General features: G+C 41.9%; 1 protein-coding gene across 1 annotated transcript in view; it reads left to right on the top strand.

The window, feature by feature from the left end:
- The window catches only part of ITGB8 (integrin subunit beta 8), a 243,644-nt gene that overhangs the window by 119,740 nt on the left and 100,413 nt on the right, over positions 1 to 23,491 (top strand). Inside the window, exon 3 of the mRNA XM_089673165.1 lies at positions 6,174 to 6,348. Coding sequence (XP_089529291.1) covers positions 6,174 to 6,348 — 175 coding nt within the window. The remainder of the gene's footprint in view (positions 1 to 6,173; positions 6,349 to 23,491) is intronic.

Here is a 23,491-nt window from a genome sequence, read left to right as displayed (position 1 = left end):
CCACGTTCAAAACATATTAGGGGTGCGATTTGCTTCAAGTGTTAGTGTATTCCCAATGACCCCCCAAACCCAGTGCATTTGCCTGCACCAGATCATTTTTAAAATTAGTGCATGCACTGCTTTTGGTGCCATCCTGTTCAATTTCAAAGCTGCAGCTCACTGAATTGCACAGGAACACAGACCATATTCCTATGCAATTCAGGTGTGAACTAACCCTAAGAGAAAATTACCTTTGCAATCTCTCAGAGAGAATTGTGAAGGAAGATCTCCCGAATAGGACAAAAGACAGCAAAAAAAGAAAGAAAAAAACATTCACTACTATAAATTGTCTGCCGTGCTAAATGGCTATTAGATATAAACTCTTCAAAAGTATTTAGTTCTCAAGCTGCCACTATGTAGTATTTCACGATACTTCCAAAACAAGTAGTACTAAAGCCTCTCCTTTATAAACAGCAGCATCGGCATAGATGAATCTATCACAGAACAAAAAAAAGTTCTGACAATAAAGTTCAACAGCATTTACATGTTAGTCTGTTCATAGCCTCATGCTCTGACTTCCTGTGCACCGCTTCCCTGAACTTCCAGATGGAGAAACATGCTTTCCTGTGACCTAGAATCACCCGACAAAGGGCTAAAGCCTGCTGTTGGCTGATACCACAAAGCCGCATATGTTACCATATTGACCGGATCCACCCAGATGTCTGATTGGCAGCTGGCTGAGCCTCTGAACACATGTTTGAGAGCCAGGGTCAGCTGCTCCCAACCTCTTCCCAACTCAGCATTCCAATGAGAGATGGAGGGGCAGAGCAGAGAGTGGTGACTGACAGTCACTCATTACTCTCTGCTTAGAGCTGACCAAGAACTGAGAGATCAGCAGTTATGTGATTGGCCAGTTCTCAGGCGCAGAGCCAGCAGGGGTCATCTTTAAACTTCTCCTTTAAGAAACAAACAGCTACCATCCCATGGATTTCAGTGCTGGTTTTCCTGTAGTTGATTGTTCACCGGACTCTCTGGCACCACCATCTTGCTTGGCAGCACTGTGATACTGGTCTTTTCACATGTCACAGGAGGCTGCGGGTAGGGAGGCAGACCAAATGGACCTTTTTCTTGCCTATGCAAGCACTTATGATGTGGGAGCGGGTACCTGTCAATAAAGTATCCCCCCCCCCCCAAATAAAAATAAAAAAATCTACATTTGTTAAAGATGGGGGGAGGGGGGGGGGCAGAGTGGTACTTTCATTTGTGAGTGAAATTTCTAAAGCAAAAGTTATGGTTTATCACTTTAAAACTGAACTCCATGATAAGCAAATATTGTCTACATACACAAGGTATCCTTGTGCTTTGCATATTTCTTCTAGATCTGTGCAGTAATCCAGTGTGCAATCTTTACTTTCTGCAGCAGCTTCCTGTAATAAAGACCAGTCACTGTTGCCCTCTCTCCTTGTGAAGGGTGACTGGTCTTGTCTCCGCCCCCTCCTGCAGTTTTCTACAGGCAGCCTGTGGTGGGTGGGACCTGCTGAGGCTATGTACAGCACAGTGATGATACCACTGCTACATTTAAATGTTTTTTTTTTCTGTCTTTTCAAAGATATTTGGTGCATACAAGGTAGATTTATATCCTTTTGTGACTACTGAGGAATATAGTTAAATTAAATTTCTGTTTCCCGGGTATAGTGTACTCCACTCAGTCATCAATCCTAGTAGGAGCTGCACTCAGCCCTAATGTGAACCTTAAAGTGATACTAAAGGTTCAAGTTTAAACAAAAATAAAATAAAAAAATAAATAAAAATAACAAATATGTCTATACTTACCTGCTCTGTGTAATGGTTTTGCACATTAGCAGTCCGGATCCCCCTCTTCTCAGGTCCCGCACCAGAACTCCTGGCTCCTCCTTGCTGTCAGTTGCCCCCATAGCAATCAGCTTGCTATGGGGCTGAGTGCAGGGCTGAGTGCAGCTCCTACTAGGATCAGCTTGCTATGGGGGTACCTGAGCAGGTGAGCTCCTGAGCAGCTGCTTTGTGTGTCCACTGTGCCCCGCCCCATTTCTCTTGTCATTGGCTCACTAGCTGTGATTGACAGCAGCAGGAGTCAATGGCTCCCACCACTGTCTCAGCCAAAGAGGAGGCAGAGACCCAGGACAACCGAGGCTCTCGTGCACATTGCTGGATCGTGATGGGGCTCACGTAAGTATTAGGGGAGGTTGGGGGGGATGCTGCACACAGAAGGTTTTTTCCCTTCATGGATAAAATTGTCTAAAGGTAAAAAAAACCTTGAGCCTTTACAACTGCTTTAATATTACAGGAGGTCATACCAAGCAGTTTCCAAAACAACAGGATGCCTAGACTGCCGAAAAGACTTCTACACTGACTCACCACTGGCCTTTAATAACCAGATCAAGTTCTGGACACATAATAGAGAAAGGAAGCAAGAGAATTTGCAACAGCAAAAGATTCTTGATTAAAAATAGATTCACTTAAAAGCATGCTGCACCCGAGCTGATGGTGCCTAGTACAATAATAGCACAGCGTTACCAGAAACTCCATCCAATGCGCTTTGTAAGACATGACTTCATCGGGCACTGATGACATACTAAACCCCTTTGATTTTTAGTTAGAACACCTGCTCCCCCAAACCCCTCCCCCAACCCATTCTGTAGAAAATGCCACATGGAAAGAATAGTCAGAGTGGCTGTTTTTGTTAAAAATAAACTTTGGGAGCAAAACTTGCCACTTTCAACTTTTAGTCATTGGCCTGCAGCATGGAGTACACATCACATTTTATGGATACTGCTTCACCCTTCCCTATGTTTTTTAGGCCCTATGTACACGGGACACTTCTGAACGATGGAAACTGACTGCTGGAAAATGTAGGTTAAAAAACATCTGTTTAGCCGCGTTTGCTTAACACGTTTATGCGCGTTTATGTGCGTTTCCGTTTAGAAGTGTTTTTTAAGGATAAGCACAGGAGAACCTCCCAAATGCCCAGAATGCTTCAGAGAAATACAGAGAGTAGAAGCAGAGAAAGCAGTATGTATTGACATTAGCTTAGGTGTTAGTTGCTCATTAACATTTCTTTTGTTTCTAAGGGTGGGAAAGGTGTCTGCTGGAGTGAGTCATTAAGACCCCCTGGAAGGGGGTCTTCATGAGGAATTTGAGGTGTGAATGGTCATTAACATGTCTTTTGTTTCCAAGGATGGGAGAGGTCTGAGGTGTGAATTGGTCATTACAATGTGTGACAAGCTTAGTAGGAACATCCTGTTTCAGTGTTTGGTCCATTCAAGTACCTTGAAAACGCTTTGCATGCTTTTTTCATGATGGAAAAAGGCTCTGGACAGCATTGGGAACTGGAAGAGTTGAAAAAAAATTTCAGCCGCAAGCGTGTGTAAACGCGATTTGCAGCGTTTAGCTGTGTTTACAAGCGTTTTGCGTTTGAAACGCTGATAAAATCAACTGCTGAACACAAGTTTTCTGCATTAAAAAAAACAACTGTAAACTCAAATGCCTGTAAATGACTGTAAACGAAGATGTGTACATGGACACATAGGAAAACATTAGGGAGAGTTCAGGGGCTGCTGAAAAAACCGCTGAACAGCTCCAAAACGTGCGTTTATCAGCTGCAGTGTACATGAGCCCTTAATGTTTTTTTTCTTTAGCTATGTACACTACATCAACAATGTAGGGGTTACATTGCCATTGGATGGTCAGACGGGAGCATCGCAAGACCCAGAAGAAGCAGCAGGGTAGGTAACAGCAGACGGAGTGGCGACTGGTCTGGACCTGTCATCGCTGGAGGGGGTAGAAGGAGTAGGAGAAGCAAGTCTACTGTAACGACAAGTATGTTGTGCCCACTTTTACCTTATGGGCAATGCCCACCTACCTCATGTGGAATTTAGACCCATTTAACATGCTTTACAGGTGTCTTTGGTAAGTGTGTTTGTTTAAATATTATTTATGCACTAATAATAATGACATTAAAGTGTATGTATAGAAACTTTTTTTTTTCTTTGTAGGGAAGAGTTAAAACCTCCAGCGGTTTCTTTTTTACAGACTGTGTCCCATTGGTGAGACTGTCCTTTACATCCTGTACATTGCAGGAATTTTAAAAACTTTGTTGCAGATTTCTGCCTTTTGAAGAAAACAGCTGTTGTTTGTCTGTGTCCATGTGCAGAGTGACTCTGAATGGGAGTGATTTTATCATTATTAATCAGCTGCTGCACTTGCAGTGCTCTAATGTGGAAAATGGCAGGGTCAGCATCCCTTTAATCGTGATTTCCCTTTCTGAGTATCTCACAACATTTTTCGCAGAGGATGCCGACAATCTAACTTGTATTTTATTGCAGACTTCTGGGAAAATCAGTGAGCCAATCACAAAAAACAGGCAAAGACATTTTTTGGGGGGATTGTGTACTCCATCTGTGTACAGAACACCTCCAGGTTGCCATATTGCATTGCACAGAAAATTACAGGACTGCATATTGAAAAGGAAAGGTCATTTTCAATAACATTCAATTATAATATGACTTGTGTCGCAACTGTATACGCTATACTATTTTCTTTTTATTTCCTCTTTTTTGTCCCACAAAAGTGGAGTTACCCCTTAAAGTGATTCTAAAGGCATATTTTTTTTTAATAGCAAACATGTCTATACTTACCTGTTCTGTGTAGTCATTTTGCACAGAGTAGCCCCGATTCTCCTCTTCGCAGGTCCCCCACTGGCACTCCTGGCTCCTCCCTCCTGTCAGGTGCCCTCACAGCAAGCAGCTTGTTATGGAGAACCCCGCTGCTCCATGCGTCCATTCACGGAGCCACGTCTCGGCTCCGCCCTCTCTCTCTTCTCATTGTCTCACTTGCTGTGATTGACAGGCTCTCATGGCCCTTCCCTTCTGTTGGGTGCCCCCCACAGCAAGCAGCTTGCTATGGGGCACCCGCTGCTCCATGTATCCATTCACACATGGAGCCACAGCTCGGCCCCATCCCCCTCTTCTCATTGGCTCACTGGCTTTCATTGACAGCAGTGGGAGCCAATGGCTCCCACTTCTGTCTCAGCCAATGAGGGAGGGAGTCCCGGGATAGTCGAGACTCCAGTGCACATCGCTGGATGGAGAGAGGGCTTAGGTTAGCATTAGGGAGGCTAGGGGGGGATGCTGCACACCAAAGGTTGTTTACCTTCATGCATACAATGCATAAAGGTAAAAAAAACCTTTAGCCTTTACAACCACTCTAAGGCTGATTGCGGTGACACCTGCTACTAAGGCACAACATGAATCTCTCCAGCTGGGATTAGTAGAATGGTAAAACCTGACAGTAACTGCAACCTTTCTCTAAGCTACATAACTAAACAGCAACAAAAAAAAATGACTATGCGGGGTTTAATGGACATTAAAGGATAAGCTTTTACAAAAATAATAAATGCACACCTTTTGCAGGTAAAAAAAATGTCTATTTAATATTTTCTTCATTTGGAGCCTGTAAAGCATTGGACTCCTGATGACGGGTGCTATGCAGTACTCCTGCCGACTCGTCAGTGTATCTGTCTACTTGTTCCTTGAATGGGCAGGCAGATAGACACTGACAGGAAGAGAGGATGAGCTACCACAGCGGTCAACAGCACCTTGGGAGTTCATTGAGAACTACAAGCTGACAGCCACGAAGGCATTCGAGAACCCCCGCTAGCTGTCACAAAGGGAGATAGGAGGGCTGAATATGGGTGTCACATGTTACAAAAGGTGAACTTATCATTTAAAGAAAGGCTTTCCGCACTGGCCTCCATTTCCAGGAACAATAGTAGTCTGGGGGACATGCCATTTTAATCCCATCTCCAGCCCTGTACATATTACTGACCCCATGGAGCATTTCTGAAGTACACAGAGCTATTCCAGATCACTCTTCTTTGACGTACAACAATACACTCCACTGTCTTCAGGCCTGCTTTAAAGGAAAACAGATTACATTTATTGTGTCCTTTATTCTCTGTAACCACACAGCAAAACTACTTTATTTAGCATGGCAATAAAAATTTAACTATAACATTTATTACATGAAACAGTTTTAGTTATTAATAATGTAAACCAGAATGCCTTCCTACTGGCTTTCATGAAGCTGGCTGGCATTTTATGAAACTATGAACAGCCATCTGTTTACGCTTTGCTCTTTTATTCATTGTCTTCTAACAGGATTTTATGGTGGATTCAGCCGAGAGTGAAAGATGTGACACTGTTTTTAATTTAAAGACGAAGGGATGCAGAGCACAGCTCATAGAACATCCGGCAGTCCAGCTGCAGGTGGTTAGCACCAAGGAAGCGAATAGTCAGGTTACCCCATCAGAAGCTGTTGTTCATATTAGACCAGGTGAGTACTGGAATAAATCATCGCTTTTGTGTTCTTGTGTTATGTATCTGCTGTGTAGAGCAGGAAAAACACATGATTGGGGACATGTACCAAACCTGAAACACAGACAACCTGGTGCAGCTGTGCATAGAAAACACTCGGCTTCTGGGCTTTATTGTAGAGGCTTAAAGTGATGCTAAAAGTTCAGATTTTTTTTTTAATAACAAACATGTCATACTTGCTTACCTGCTCTGTGCTATGGATTTGCACAGAACAGCCCCAATCATCCTTTTCTCGGGTCTTGGCTACTCTCCCCTGCTGAGTGCCTCTGCTCTGGGGGCACTCGTGCTTGCTCTTTCCCAAGCCACCCCTGTGTGTCTGTAAGACATGAAGAGTGTGGCTTGGCCTTGCCCCCTTTCCCTCCTCACTGCTTGTGATTTACAGCAGCAGGGGCCAAGGGCTCCCACTGCTGTATCTCAGCCAATGATGAGGGAGAGACCTGGGAGAGTCACTGCTCCTGTGCACAGTGATGGATTGGGCTCAGTTAAGTATTAGTTGCGGCTGAACGTTTTTTACCTTTATGCATAGAATGCCTGATGGTAAAAAGCCTTCAGAATATAGAACCACTTTGAACAACCTGAAGTTAGAAGCTGATTGGTTACTATGAACAGCTGCAACACATTCTGGGCACTCCAGTTTTAGTAACTCACCCCCAATATCTACATATACATACACTCATGGCCACTTTATTAGACACACCTGTTCAATTGCTTGGTAACACAACTTGCTAATCAGTCAATCGCATGGCAACAACTCTAAGCATTTAGGCATCTAGATGTGGTGAAGACGAGTTGCTGTCAAGTATAAACCAAGCATCAGAATTGGGAAGTAAGGGGAATTAAGTGTCTTTGAATGTGGCATGGTTGTTGGTGCCAGACAGGTTGGTCTGAGTATTTCAAAAACTGTTGATCTACTGGGATTTTCACGCATAACCATCTCTAGGGTTTACGGAGAATGGTCTGAAAAAGAGAAAATATCCAGTGACTGGTAGTTGTGTGGGCAAAAGTTCCTTGTTGATGTCAGGGGAGAATAAGCAGACTGGTTTGAAATAATAGAATAGCATACTATCATGTCAATATGGATCAAAATCTCTGAGGAATGTTTCCAACACCTTGTTGGATCTATGACACAAAAAATTAAGGCAGCTCTGAAGGGGGTCCAATCCGGTACTGGCATGGTGGCTAATAAAGTGGCTGGTGAGTGTACATGCACCTATATTCCATTTATATAAAACATTTGGAAGACAAGATAACGGCCCACAATTTTGGCACTGTAGCATGAAATTATACCTGTTTCCAACACTACCCCAATTCTTTATGTGGTGGACACAAATGGGTGTATTAATAAAAAAAAATGCAAAACTATTTGTTTCGAAGCTGCATATACACCCATGCTGTTTAAGGGGGGGGGGGGCAAAAACAATTATTCTGTCCAGTTTGAATGTTGTTCTTCATATAGAACAGGATGAATCAGAAAAATAATGCCTTATGGCCACTTGACAGAGCTCATGATCGCAGTAAACAATTATTTTTTCCTTTGATCATTAGGTCCACCTAGAGGTGGTAATGTTGTATTTTTCCAATTCATTCTATTGTGTAAAAAGAATAACAATCAACCTGGAGAGAAGTAGCCTAATAAATTATGTTTTTGTTCCCATTCCCACAGAAATAATTTACATGCAGTTTTACAGGAGGAATAGCTTGACAACAGGCCACAAATTATCTATTGCACCCACCACAGTTCAGTCTAACAGTGCCTCTCATTTTTGTGATGCCGTAAAGTGGATCTGTGTTTTGTCCATTTATGACAAAGCAACAGGTTCACTTTAATGCAGAACTCCACGGATGCCTACAGTATATAATTATATGTCTACAGGTATACTTCCAATTGTCCTATGTTACTGTGCTCTGCAGCTGGAAGTAAGAGGAAAGTCCTGTGTGAGCTACAAGTTGCAGATCACAGGACCTTTGGTCTAGCACTGTCACATGTTCCATCATACACAAAAGGGCTTCATGGAATTACAGGGTAGTATCGGGATGGCAGTGTGTGAATCCAATTACCATTGCTGTAGGACCTCAAGTGCCAGTATGCTTTTGTTGTTCAGGTTGTAGAGTGAGCATGCTGTAGGGTACTCCCAATGCGCCATTGTTTAGAAACCCTCAACTCCCCCCATAAAAATATCACGGGGCCTACTATGAGTGTTGACAGGCTGCATATTTTTCTCTGCAGTGTGAGCTAATGAAAGCAGATAGCTTGAAGTATTATCTAAAAGAAGAGTGTGGAATGGGTAAAGGATGTCTGTGGTCACACGGGGGTGTGGACATTTTTTGCAAAAACTACTTGTCCAGGGGTCCCAATCTATTTGTCCCTCATGACAATCTACTTGTCCTAATTAAAAAAATTTTTTTGAACCAAGCCGTATATAAATCTGAGGTGCTTTGTCTGGGGCTTTTAAAACCGCATGGGGCGTTATGGTGACTTAGACTTTTAATGCTTTTATTTTCATATTGCGCTGTTTATCTCCTCCTCACCTCCCTGCCTGTCTCCAGCACCGCACCCAAGGACTAGCAAGGAGGGGTGAGACCTTGCAGTGTGATGAGTACAGCTTAAATGATGTGCCGACCCCAATGAGAAAAGAAAACTTTATTCCTTCAGGTCACCCTTGCACAGGGAAATACTTGGGTGCTCGGTACAAACGCATGGTGAGCAGCCAATCAAGCTCCAGTGTCCACTCCGTTTAAAGAATAAGTTCACATTTAAAAAAACTTTTTTTATGCAACTCGAAATTATCACAAAGGTCTAGGAAACGCACAATTTCACAAAAAAACACATTTAAGTTCATTTTAGGGCACAAAAAGGCAATGAATTACCTATTTTTTTGTAGAATATAAAATTTGAGGTTGCACCGAGTAAATAGGTACCCAACATGACAAACATTAAATTTGCCTGCACTTGAGAAATGGCAACAAACTTTAGTACGCTATATTTTTTATAGGTGACACTTTTAAAGCCTCTTATAGGTCATCAGTTTAATGTAATGGAGGAGGTCTAGTGCTAGAATTATTGGTCTCATTCCAGCATGCGCAGTGATGTGTAACGTGTATTGCAATTGACATTTTCATGCATAGGTGCCTGATGTGTGCATTTACGTTTGTATGTGTGTATATGTGGGGGGGGCCCTCAACATTTTCAGGGGAGGGGTTTATGTGCTTGGGTGTAACTTTAATTTATTTACAATTCCAAAAAATTATTTTTTTTACTTGTTTTTATTTCTATTACATAGGGGACAAAAAGTCCCCAATGTAATTATTTTTGGTGACAGATTCTCCTTATTGAGATATGCAGGGTCTAAAAGTCCCTGCATATCTCCCCTGGTCTCCATGTAATGCAGTGCATATTGCATTGCATTACATTCTTTCAATGTCAATGGGGACCTGGAAGTGATGTCACACATATCATTTCTGGATCAGGACAAGAAGGGGAGGAGAGCGGACGTGTGTCCGCTCAACTCCTTCCCCCTACTGCTGGCACTTGCTATATCCATTCCAGGCCTTTAGATGGGCGAATGGAGTCCAGGATACATGTGGGGGAAGGGGAGGGGAAAAAAAGGAAACCCGCTGCTTGCCCACTGCAGGGCTAAACAAAAAAAAAATCTACCTGAAAAATCTCCTTTCATGTTGTAAGTTCTGCCTGTTTCCTGGCCATCTCTTTCCACAACTTCCTGGATCCCCTGGTCTCCTCTTCTGTTTCCTTTAACTGCTTCCCAACCGCCCTATAGCAGAAATACTGCTAAAGATGGCATAGGTGCGCAAAATCACATATATTGATTCTGCATTTCCGGGTAGGGGGTGTGCACGAGTCCACGGCTGTCAATCGCCGAGCATCTCCAACGGGGAGGAGAACTGTTTGTAAACAAAACAGTTCTCCTCCCTGTCAGCTCTGAACACTGCTTTGCATAGCTGTGCAAAGCAGTGTGCTTACAGTGAAGCACATGGACACAGCACATAGTGAAATGGCACACAGTTAACCCTTTGATCGCCCCTCATGTTAACCCCTTTCTGCCCAGTGCCATTAGTATAGTGTCAGTGTTTTGTTTTTTTTTAGCACTGATCACTGTATTGGTGTCACTGGGGATGTTGGTGACACCAAGTCAGTTCCCCCCAGTGTCAGAATGCCCGCTGCAGTCCCGCTATAAGTTGCTGACTGACGCCATTACTACTAAAAAAACGCTATAACTTTCACGTAAACCAATAATTTACACATATTGGGATTTTGTTTTTAGGAAAGACATGTAGCAGAATACATTTTGGCCTAAATTTATGATGAAATTTTATTTTTTTAATTTTTTTTACTGGATATGTTTAATAGCAAAAAGTCAAAAATATTTTGTTTTCCTCAAAATTGTAGGTCTTTTTTTTTTATAGTGCAGAAAATAAAAAATGCGCAGGCAATCAAATACCACTGAAAGAAAGCCCAGTTCGTGGGGAAAAAAATAATTTAATTTAATTTGGGTGCAGCATTGCATGACCGCGCAATTGTCAGTTAAAGTAACGCAGCGCCGTAACACAAAAAATGGCCTGGTCAGGAAGGGGGGGTAAATCCTCTGGAGGGCAAGTGGTTAATCTCTAAGGACTACGTCGCCCATGGTAGTTATTTCTGTACTGACTCCTCCTCCCAGCACCTCTGTAGTTCAGAAGGCATATGCTTTGAATTCTGGGACACAGCAGTGCCTACTCACAGGGCTTAGTGAATATGTGTCACAGAATTCAAGGAAAGAAACGTGTGAGGATCTTCACAAAGTAAGTTTGCAAACTACAAGATAATTCAGATTAATAGGTGTGAGCTAGAAATAATTGAAATGCAGTGTACAGCATAATATATGATTTTACATTTTGACCATAGATACACTTTAAAGCTTGTGTTCCAACGGGGAGATTTCCCTTCACTTCCTGTCATGTAGACACAACAGGAAGTGAAAGGAAAAGTGAGAAAAAAGGGCACTTTGTTAAAGCGATTGTAAACCTCTGAAAGGGAAAATGAACACAGCATATCCTCGATCTTGCCTCGATCCATAGCACCTGGTGTGGATCCTTGGTGCTGTCTGGTTCCTCTCTGATCTGTGCATCTCTTCTAACCATTTTCCCAGCAATCCTTGGTGAGGCCCCCCATCCTACCACCACTCCCCCCAGCACACAGAAGGTGATTGACAGCTTCAGATGTGCATGTGTTCCAGTGAGGCAGTGTAGATGGGGGGGGTGTCTATTCCCTCCACTCAGGTGTCAGATTTCACTCAGCTCTGTGCTGTACAGTGTGTGATGTCAGATCCCTGCCCCCTTCTCCATAGGAGCTGAGAAATAGATCTGATCTGTGCACGTTGGAGGGCTCAGGAGGAGAGTCAGTTGCAGCTACAGAGGTATAACGTATGTGAATATGATTGTTTATCAACTAAGACTTGTCATTTCATTGAATTTATGTGTAGATTTACTACCACTTCAAGTGTTCTTTTAATCCTCTTAATTTTATTGTTGCTAAATGTCTGTCATCTAATATGTTTTCTGTAAATTTGCACCAGATTTCTTTCACAAAAATTATATTAAAAAACATTTAGCCGACTCTGAATGAACTTGAAATTTAAAGCGGAGCTCCACCCAAAAAGGGGGGGGAGCGGGTACCCGAATTTGACAGGTACTCGCTCCCACTTCCTCTGTGATCGCCTAGGCAATCAGAAGCTGAAGTTGTCCTCCCCCCTTCCCTCCCCATAGTCTTCTGGGACACATGACAGGTCCCAGAAGACAACAGAGCCATTCACAAAGCGCAGCGCTTCTCGCGCATGTGCAGTGGGCACACCGCTGTGAAGCCACAAGCCGTTACAGCCGGGTGCCAACACTAAAGATGCCGGCACCAGGGAGAGAAGACGGCTGGTGATACCAGCAGTGGTGAGGACACTGCTGGACTAAGGGACAGGTAAGTGTCTGTACTTTAAAAGTCAGCAGCTACAGTTTTTGTAGCTGCTGAATTTTATTTTTTTCAGGTGGAATTCCGCTTTAAGAACGTAATGCTGTTTGTAAGAAAGCTACCATATTTTAAACTCTGCTACATTCCTGTCTGGGTGTGGCAGTGAGTGATACAGACATTCCTTAGTAGCTAGATCTGCTACAGAAGATGCTGTGAGCGGTGCATTTTTCTGTGAAAACACATGGTGGCAGCTACATTGTGGGGGATATTTACTAAAACTGGAGCACACAGAATGTGGTGCAGCTGTGCATAGTTACTAATCAGCTACTAACTTCAGTTTGTTCAATTATGCTTTGACAATAAAATCTGGAAGCTGTTTGTTTACTATGCACAGCTGCACCAGATTTTGTGTGCACCGGTTTTAGTAAATCTCCCCTTTTGTGTGTGTAAAAGTATACCTGTGTAGATAACCTGCCCCAGTGACAGCCATTCTTAGTTGGATTGGTGCTTAGATTGTTGTCCCACAAGCTGGACAATGTCTATGCTGAGAGTATAGTTGTCACAGTGGCTCCTTATTAAAGTGGAGCTTTACTGAAAAAATCCTGGAGAAGCAGGACCATACCATGTCTCTTCTGCATTAAAGGTCCCTTGTACAAAAACTGACCACTGCCCCAGTCTATAACCGGCCTTCACAGCAAAGAGCACATGGAAGGGCAATGCATCTCAAACAACAAAAGAGAAAAATTCCCAGCTGAACTTACCAACCAGCTTGCAAACAAACCGAATTAGCCTGTCTAACAGTATGCGTTAAAAACATGGGTTTAGTTAGCACACATTTGCAAATACATGTGTAAGCTGCAGAGCCTCTTCACGGCACCCTGATATTCTGCAGTTCCTAACTCTACAAATTCTGAGAGCTCCCATGGTAGAGGTACATGTATTTAATGGTCCCTTACCTGCCTGTCTGCGTTGTACACTCAGCTCAGTATGGAATTTCATTGTGCCAAACTGACAGAACTCTGTGTATGAACGGCAGTGACATCACCATTAAAACAGCTAGGGATCAATACTTGGAAGCCGCTGGGCTGAAAGGGAATGCAGGGGGATCACAGTGCTTGAGGACAGGTGAATATAGTTCTTATTTAAAATTTGGAAAAAGCTTGGTTCTTGGTGACACCTTGACGGTAATGAGACATGGCTTATGGTGGCCACACATGGTTAGGATATTGTTCCAAAAAGCATTCAATGCGCTCGATCATTCAACTTTCAAAACGTTAGTGGTTTCATTTCTATTCTCGTATCACAAAGTTTTATGGCAAACAAAGGAACCGTGATGATGGATTTTTATAGTATAAATGATTCATTTACTAAATGTATATAGTGGAATTGATCAGAAACAATTTGAAAAAACCTGCAGCACATGTGCATGTTAAAATGTAACCCCGGAAGTACAAGCAATGAAAAGAAAGATCTTTCTTGGGTTGGCGAGTGGGAGGGTTCACAAAGGTCAAAAAATATTTACATTTTCGCCCATCAACGAAAAATGTATAATTTATTTTGTTAGGAATCGATAACATATCGACAAGTGGGGGCAATATTTCGATACAATGATGGCTTTATTGCATGCACAGCAGATCTTTATTAAACACGACCATTTTATCAAACGATTTTCCAACCATCTATGGTCAGCTTTAGACACAGAGGATGTTTTTTGTTATTTCTAAAGAAAAAAGAAAGAAAAGGAAATTGCTATATCAGCCTTTGTTCTGCAGGATTAGAATACCCACCAGACAAATAATTTGTCAAAAGACATGACAGGGTTCCTTCTTGATAGAAGTAACAAGTGTATAGCATTACTTGCATCCCTCTGTGTTCTTTTGGGACAAGTTCACAGGTCATTTCCTTCTGACCTCTATTACTTTCCTATGGGTCTGAGTTGAGGTAAGGTCATTGACAGAGCATAGCTCTGCAGTAGTATTCAGCATATCATCTGCTTTTTGTTAACTGAATCAGCACTACATCACTTTAATGTGCTTGATTACTCACTGTGAAAAATAATTTGTATTGTGTCCTTGCTGACCTCAGCCCTGGCCATAGTGACATTGCAACACAGCAAGGCTCCCATTAGACTGAATATTTTTTTGATGTAGGGAGAAGCAGTTTAAATACATTATCTCATTTTAATGAATGTTATGTTTCTTACATAAATGCTTTCTTGTGACCGGACATCAACTTTCCAATCTGCAAATCCCTTTTCAGAAAACCTTTGCTTTTGCTGCTCATTAAAGGTAAAATACTAGAATTCTAGTCATGCATCAAATTCATTTTTTAAAATCCATTATCTCCTGTGCTCAAAGACTCAGATCAAACAGTGACAAGCAGCGTGTTGTGTGTTCATCCGCTGGTGATCAGAGGTTGTGCATCTCTATCATGAAGCTGGGGAAGCTTGATAAAACTGTAGAAGAAGATGAAAGAAAGAGCGCACAAACCTTGCGCATTACCTCAATACATAGTGACTAATTTTATTATTAAGGAAATATACTCACAAAATGATTGTATAACAGGCATAAGTAACCATAATCCAAACAGGGTTACAGGTAAATCGAAAGGGGGGGGGAATGAAGGCTAACGCGTTTCGAAGGGTGCTCCCTTCTTCATCAGAGCTGGGTTGAGCAGATAGAGACTTCAGTATGGCAGAGTTCCCATGGCAAGGAGATATTCAGCCACTGAGTGTCAGTACTACAGCAGTTCAGCCTGTTTAGAGCACCCTTCGAAACGCGTTAGACTTCATCCCCCCCTTTTCGATTTACCTGTAACCCTGTTTGGATTATGGTTACTTATGCCTGTTATACCATCACTTTGTGAGTATATTTCCTTAATAATAAAATTAGTCACTATGTATTGAGGTAATGCACAAGGTTTGTGCGCTCTTTCTTTCATCTTCTTCTACTCATTTTTTAAAATGCCTGACTTTAAAGTAACCTTATCTGGCCTAAAATGTTTTGAGGTGTCACTAGTACTGAGGCGATGCCTGCAACTACATATTTTATTCCTTGTGTATTTCTTGGTCCAAACTGAATATGGTGCCTTGACTTATTTGTTAATTGCAAGTACTTTTATTGCTCCATCAATTTATGCAGCACTACACACACACACATACACACAGTGGATATAAAAAGTCTACACACCCCTGTTAAAATGCCGTCAGGTTTCTGTAATGTAAAATAACGAGACAAAGATAAATCATTTCAGAACTTTTTCCACCTTTAATGTAACTTATAAACTGTACAACAACAAACTGAAATCTTTTAGGTGGAGGGAAGTACAAATAAAAAACTTAAATAATATGGTTGCATAAGTGTGCACACCCTTAAACTAATACTTTGTTGAAGCACCTTTTGATTTTATTACAGCACTCAGTCTTTTTGGGTATGAGTCTGTCGGCATGGCACATCTGGACTTGGCAATATTTCCCCTATCTTCCTTGCAAAAACACTCCAAATCTGTCAGATTGCAAGGGCATCTCCTGTGCACAGCCCTCTTCAGATCACCCCTCAGATTTCTGATCGGATTCAGATCTGGGCTCTGGCTAGGCCATTCCAAAACCTCAATCTTCTTTGCTGAAGCCATTACTTTGATTTGGATATATGCTTTGGGTCGTTTTCATGCTGAAAGATGAAGTTCCTCTTCATGTTCAGCTTTCTAGCAGAAGCCTGAAAGTTTTGTGCCAATATTGACTGGTATTTGGAATTATTCATAATTCCCTCTACCTTGACTAAGGTCCCAGTTCCAGCTGAAGAAAAACAGCCCCAAAGCATGATGCTGCCACCACCATGCTTCACTGTGGGTATGGTGTTCTTTTGGTGATGTGCAGTGTAGTTTTTGCGCTAAACATATCTTTTAGAATTATGGTCAAAAGGTTCAACCTTGGTTTCATCAGACCATAACACATTTTCCCACATGCTTTTGAGAGATTTCAGATGTGTTTTTGCAAAATTTAGCTGGTCTTGGATGTTTTTCTTCACATCTCCTTTAATGTTGCTGTAGGCTTCTTGGCAGCCTCCCAAACCAGTTTTCTTCTCGTCTTTTTATCAATTTTGGAGGGACGTCCAGTTCTTGGTCGTGTCACTGTTGCGCCATATTTTCTCCACTTGGTGATGACTGTCTTCACTGTGTTCCATGGTATATCTAATACCTTGGACATTCTTTTGTACCCTTCTCCTGACTGATACCCTTTAACAATGAGATCCCTCTGATGCTTTGGAAGCTGTCTGCGGACCATGCCTTTTACTGTAGGCTGAGACTAAGAAAATGTCAGGAAAGACCAACTAGAACAGCTGAACTTTATTTGGGGTTAATCAGAGGCACGTTAAATGATGGCAGGTGTGTACTGACTCCTATTTAACACGATTTTGAAAGTGATTGCTTAATTCTGAACACAGCTACATCCCCAGGTATGTACACTTATGCAACCACATTATTTTACTTTTTATGTTTACTCCCCCTCCATAAAAGATTTCAGTTTGTTTTTCAATTGAGTTGTACAGTTTATAGGTCACATTAAAGGTGGAAAAAGTTCTGAAATGATTTATCTTTGTCTCATTTTTTTACATCACAGAATCCTGACATTTTAACAGGGGTGTGTAGACTTTTTATATCCACTGTATATACAGTGCATCCAGAAAGTATTCACAGCTCTTAACTTTTGCCACATTTTGTTATGTTACAACCTTATTCCAAAATAGATTAAATTAATTTTTTCCCTCAACATTCTACAAACAAGACCCCATAATGACAACGTGAAAGAAGTTAGTTTTGAAATCTTTGCAAGTGTACCTAATAAAGTGGCCAGTGAGTGTATATAGTGCATTTACATCAGTACCTGCCCTCAAGGAGCTTACAGTCTAAGGTCCCTAACTCACATTCATACATACACATACCAGGGCCAATTTAGACAGGAGTCAGTTAACTTACCAACATGTCTTTGAAGTGTGGGAGGAAACCAGAGTACCCAGAGGAAACCCATGCAGGCACAGGGAGAACATGCTGTAGGCAGGGAGTGCCGTTGCTGGGATTTGAACCGATGGCCCAAATGCTGCTAGGTGAAAGTGCTAACCATTCAGTCACTGTGCTGCCTACTTCTACAAAAGTCAAACTCAAAATGGTTCTAAAGTTTGTGTGTTTTTACCTTAATGCATTCTATGTATGAAGGGAAAAAACCTGTGTGCAGCTGCCCCCCAGCCCTCTCTAATACTTACCTAAGCCCCCTCTTGATCCAGCGATGTGCACGAGAGTCTCAGCTCTCCAAAGACTCTCCTCATTGGTTAAATCACAACCAGTGAGCCACTGAGAGAGAGGCGGTGGGGCCTAGCCACGGCTTCGTGTGTGAATGGACACACAGAGCATTGGCTCCGGAGTGAGCCTGCTTGGGTGCCCCCATAGCCAGCTACTGGCTGTGTGGGCACTTGGCAGGAGGGATGGCCCAGGAGCACCAGCGAGGGACCTGAAAAGAGGGGGATAGGGCTGTTTGTGCTAAACCATTACACAAAACAGGTAAGTATAGCATGTTTGTTATCTTTATATAGAAAAAAAATTGCCTTTAATATCACTATAAGCAAAGTTAAGTTCACGGTAAGGAATTATACAATTAGCAAATACAGCAGCAGTAGATGTATACTTTAAGTATGGCATGTGGTACAAAGGTTTTGCTGAGCAGTTATGGATATTGTCGAAGTTAAATCAGTACTATAAAGTGCACACAAGCACAGTCACTGATTCCTCTAATGTATATAAACCATTTCAAACTGTACAATATAGAAAATTTTAGTAGCCAACCGACAATAATCTTTTACTGATTTGATGAAACCTTATTAATTGCTATGAGTTACTGCAATTAACACTTCACCTTAATACTTTACACTACTTTATTGGTCACGCACCAGTGTGTGTCTGTACCTGTTCTTTTTCATGGCTAGGCTTGGGCAAGATGTGGACAGTAAAGTCAAAGCTGAATAAAAGTAGACCACTGGCCCTGACCCTCTTCTCCAGCATCCACCTAGTAGAGAGCTGTGGTAACAGCTCTCTCCAGCTCATGATCTTACAGCTCCAGTGCATCCTACAGTGTGCCGACTCGATGGCCCTAACATTGACAGCCTGGAATGTTGTCTTCTGCTTGAGTACCTGCAGTTTTTGGAGTTGTCCTTGGCTCCATCAGATATGGCCCTCTACGTGGTTCTATCCCTGGAGAATTTCACTGCAGTTACAAAGGATTTCATAGGTCAAATTACAAACTTGACTCTGACATCGAAGGCCATAAGCCTACCTCCTTGCCTTGCCCTACAGAATCATTATCTGATTTGCCTGCTGCTATAGTGGCCTCTGAGCCTTCTGCTGCAGAGACTCTGTCTGATACTGAACATTTGACAGCCCTCTACCTAATTGAGGAGTCTTTTATTGAGACGTTAGCATTCCCAATGTGAATCCAGCAGTATCCTGTTTTAACAAAGACCTGACGATCCCTGTGAAGGATGTGTCTGTTTTGAGTAAATCTCATCCACAAATGATTGGAGACTTTTTTCAAATCCATGTTTTCTCTACCTGGTCCTGCATTGTAACTTACATTTGCCATGATGCTAGTCTGTCAAATTTTAGGGGATTCATCTAAGGCCATAGGAAGAGATCTTGGTTTCCTCCAAACTGAACCTCTAATTGTGCAGCATTTAGAGCTCATGCTGGCAGCCTTAAGCTACTATGTGGATGGGTTAGTGGATGTCTTCATGTCTTCTTTCCTGTATGAGTCTCCTGTCAGTTAACATGCAGAGGACCATTTGGCCCAAATATTGGGATGCAAAACAGACATGCAAAAATTGGTTGCTGCACATACCCTTTAAGGGACAGTGTATCTTTAGAACTGTGTTTGACACCCTCATCAAGTATGTCACTGAGGGTAAGAGTACTCATTTGCCCCAGCAGAAGAAGTCTAGACCTCAGGCAGCGAAGACCCTCTCCAACGCCAAGAAGTGTTCAGTTCATTACTTGCAGGCATTAGCTTAAAAAGCTAGGTGCCCAAATTAACTGTCATCAAATGTGTACTGCAAAATAACCCAACCCTGGTGACATATCCTATTCAGCTTGAAGGAGCGATCCTATTTTCCAAAGTTAGGGGTAGTCTCAGTCCCCATACCAAAAAGGGGGCATCTGTCCCCTTGTGGATCGCATAGCCCTAAATGTCTATATTCAGGTCCAAAAATTCTGAATGGAATCAGCCAGCTCTGTAATAATATCCATCCATCAGGGAGACTTTCTGACCTCTGTGGACATCTAGGATGCATACTTACCTGTCCCATTTTTTAATTGCATCAGTGTTTTCTTTGTTCTTTTGTAAATGCCCAGCACTTCCAGTTCGTGGCCCTGTCATTTGGGTTGTCTTCCACACCCAAAGTATTCAGCAAGGTTTTAGCCCCTGTTCTCTCCTTGCTATGCTCCCAGGGAATTCCCAGTGTGGGATATCTGCACAACTTCCCATTGAGGGAGCAATCAGCAGAAGTTCTGGCTGACAGTATGGAGTAGACATTTAATATATTGAAAAGGTTTGTTTGGAACTTGAACTTTCAGAGTCAAGACTGGCGCTTACTCATCATGTAGATAATTTGGGTATTATCGTAGACACAACTCAAGCCATGGTTTTTCTTCTCCAAGGGAAACTTTAAAATATCCGCACCCAGAATCAGATTCATAAGTGCAGGAGTCACTCAACTCTTCACTTCTGCATGAGCGTTCTGGGGCTAATGGTAGTCTCATTTAGGTAGTCCTATTTGCAGTGTTCCACTCCAGAACACTACGACTCAACATCTTGTCATCAGGAGACAAAGAAGTTTAGTCTCTGGACAAATTAATTCACCTGACAATGAGGACCTGGCTGTCTCTGACCTGATGGCTCAAGAATCCTCTTCTGGAGCTGGAAAAATCCTTCCATTCGATCTCTTGAAACTCCTCGTAACAGATGCTGGGAAGTAGACCTAGAAACCTTGTTGGTGCAGGAAATTTGAATTCCAGAGGAATCCCATGTCCTCTGAGCAATTTGGTTGTCTCTACAATGCTGGACTTACTGACTGGGGGGTCTTCCAATCAGGAACCAGTCAGACAACATCATAGCATTAGTCTTTATCAACCATCAGGGAGGAACCAAAAGCCTTTCCATGTCCAGAGAAGTAGAAAGGATTCTGTTTTTGGAGAACTTCACGTCCAGTCTTGTCTGCTGTTTTGACTGTTTTTGTTAAGTACAGAGGTCCTCTGGCAGAATCACATCCTGGAGTACAGCCTGATCTATGCCCTTTCTCCCCTCAAATACCTTTCTCACCTGCTGTGCAGGATCCAGATGGGGTGCATTACAGTGATACTCATGGCCTTGGAATGGCCCAAGAACTCCGACCTAATCAGACTCCTGGCAGATACTCCATGGGCTCTTCATTGGATTGTTAAGATTTCCTGTTTGAAGGACAGGTTTAATATACTGATTTGTGGTCCCTTGCTATAATATAAGTAAATACAATGTTTAAAGCCAGGATATCCACTTCCTGAAAGGTACCATTGCACACTGACCATACTTCACTTGGTGCAAAATTGAAGCTTTCATATTTGAGAAAATATTCAGTGGGACCAATCCTGATCATGAGTTAATGAGGCCTGAATTAGCAAATGGCCCTGAGTACCATCAAGGGTCAGATCTTGGAATCTTGTTCCAGATATTACTAGGCTTCCATTCTCTAAGATCTTTGTACAGGGTGTCTCACGTGTAGCTTTCCCTGTGTGCACACTCTTTTGGCACATCAAAAACCACCTTTAGAACTAAACAAGCATATTCCCATTTGCACTCCTCTACAAGGATGCTTTCCTTGTTCCCGTCGCCTCTGTGAGGCATGTGTCTGAGTTGATAGCTTTGAATCCTGTAAAGAATAATTTCCAATCTTACACAAAGGCAACGTGGTGGTGTTAAGGCCTAATGCTTCCTTCCTTTTTATGGTGGTTTCAGCTATTAATTTAATTTAATTAGACAGGTTTTCTCTTTGTCATTCCTGTAAATAGATACCATCTCATCCCACCATTTCTCAGTGGCTCAGACAAATCATAATTCAAGCTTATGGTCTTAAAGTAGAGCTATAGGTGAAACATTTTTTTTTTCATTTTGGATAGAGCAAGGGAGGACTATAACCCCTGCCAGATTTTTTTCACCATCTTTGTCCCATTGCGGATATTTCCCTTCCCTTCCTGCCCCAGAAAGTGAGAGGTAATCTCTGCAAGCTATGGGAATTCCTTGAGGACCCCCAGGTCACTAGAACTAGTGTCCCCATAAGAAAATTTCCCTTCTATTTCTTTTCTGGGGACAATGCAGAATTTGGAATTTTCTTTTGCTTTCTCTTTCAATAATAATGGCAAACAGGACAAATAGAGGGTGAATCTCCCTAAAGGCACAGACAGCAATAAAAACTGACAAGTGTTCTTAGCACTTTGCACTCTATCCAAAACAAAAAAAAATTTGCCTTTGAGAGCTGGGTTCCACCCTTCCCCTGCCAAGTGCTTCCTGGCTTTTTGGAGATCAGAAATCTATTTATCAGATTTGTATGACTGCTGCTTGGTCTTCTGTTCATTTGTTTTCTCATTTTTACCAGGTGTATGTTCAGGCCTAAGCTCACTACAACTTTGGACATAAGGTCCTTAAGGCAGCTATTTAAGCTCTAGCTAGACACAATTTCTGTTGTTCTCGTTGTATAGGCTTGTTAGGGTTGTGTTGCTGTTGCCCTTCTTATTTAGACTGATTCAAAAACTCCCAATAATCTCTGTACCCTTTTTCCATCAATAAATGAGAAAGAAAATTGGGTTTATGTTTTTTCCCATAAAATCCTTTTCTTGGCATGCAATGAGAGAGACATTTCTGTTTCTGGAATCTTGCACTTGGTATTTCTTTCTATAAAACTGAGGTATGTTGGTATGCAGGGTGTAGTAGCTGTTATACCGGGCTGGTCACAATTTCTGTCTAAATCCTTCTGTGGGCAACAGTATAGCCCATAGTCTCCAAATCCCGTGTCCTTCAAAGAACACTAAGAAAAATTTTTTATAGTAAATACAGTATCTTCCATTTTGCTTGAGGTGATTGTAGCCGCATTAGTGCATTTGCGACAGAAACAATTGAGTACTGTCCGTGATACTTTTTTTATTTGCACTAACGTACAATTTTGAGGACAAGCTTTCGGGGTATGTCCCCTTCTTCAAGGTCCAAGCAGTACTATACAAATCACAAAGTTTTAGCAGAATGTTAGAAGAGATGAAAAAAAAAAAAGGCTAGAGATAAGACAGAGCAAAAGCAAAGGGGGGGAAGTAATCATTATTCAACAGTTTTATGACTATCAGCTCAAGCTTGACTCCCTCTGCGTAAGTGTTGTCTTCCCCCCCCCCCCCTTTGCTTTTGCTGTGTCTTATCTCTAGCCTCTTTTTTTTTTTTCATCTCTTCTAACATTCTGCTAAAATTTTGTGATTTGTATAGTACTGCTTGGACCTTGAAGAAGGGGACATACCCTGAAAGCTTGTCCTCAAAATTGTATGGTAGTGCAAATTAAAAAAGTATCACGGACAGTACTCAATTGTTTCTATAGTAAATACAAAAATCCACTTATGTTTTCAGAAGGTTTGATTTATTAGAAGTTAACCTTTCTGAGAAAAGATTTCCCTTGGGGCTAGCTATTACACAGATGTTAATTTTTTAGGATGTGCATATGTTCTGCTGCTTTGTATGTCACAATTGATTTGAAGCCGATATTTTTTTTTACAGAACAGTTTCATATCTTTCTGAAACTGAACACGTTAGTTATTTATTGTGCTGACCATGATGTCCATGTTTTCTTTGACTTTGAAAATGTATCTTGCTTTATAGGAATCAGGACCCTCAATTGAACCTCTACATTTGTGTGTGTTCATCTGTAAAGTTGGTTAAATGTATAACTCAATTATATAAACACCTCTGCCCCTTCTCATGGCTGAACACTTCCAAAAGTTGTTAAGTGTGGCTTTTAGCATGTGCATCCTTTAGGTTTCCGTCATTTTTACTGGATTTTTTAAGTAACATAAGAAATGTAATAAAAATTGTCAATGGATC

This window comes from Staurois parvus, unplaced genomic scaffold (assembly GCF_062004578.1).
Source record: "Staurois parvus isolate SC_StPar_1 unplaced genomic scaffold, SC_StPar_1.0 ptg000136l, whole genome shotgun sequence".
NCBI lineage: Eukaryota > Metazoa > Chordata > Amphibia > Anura > Ranidae > Staurois > Staurois parvus.
Note: the sequence above shows the minus strand (reverse complement) of the source record. Positions and strands in the feature narration are given on the sequence as shown.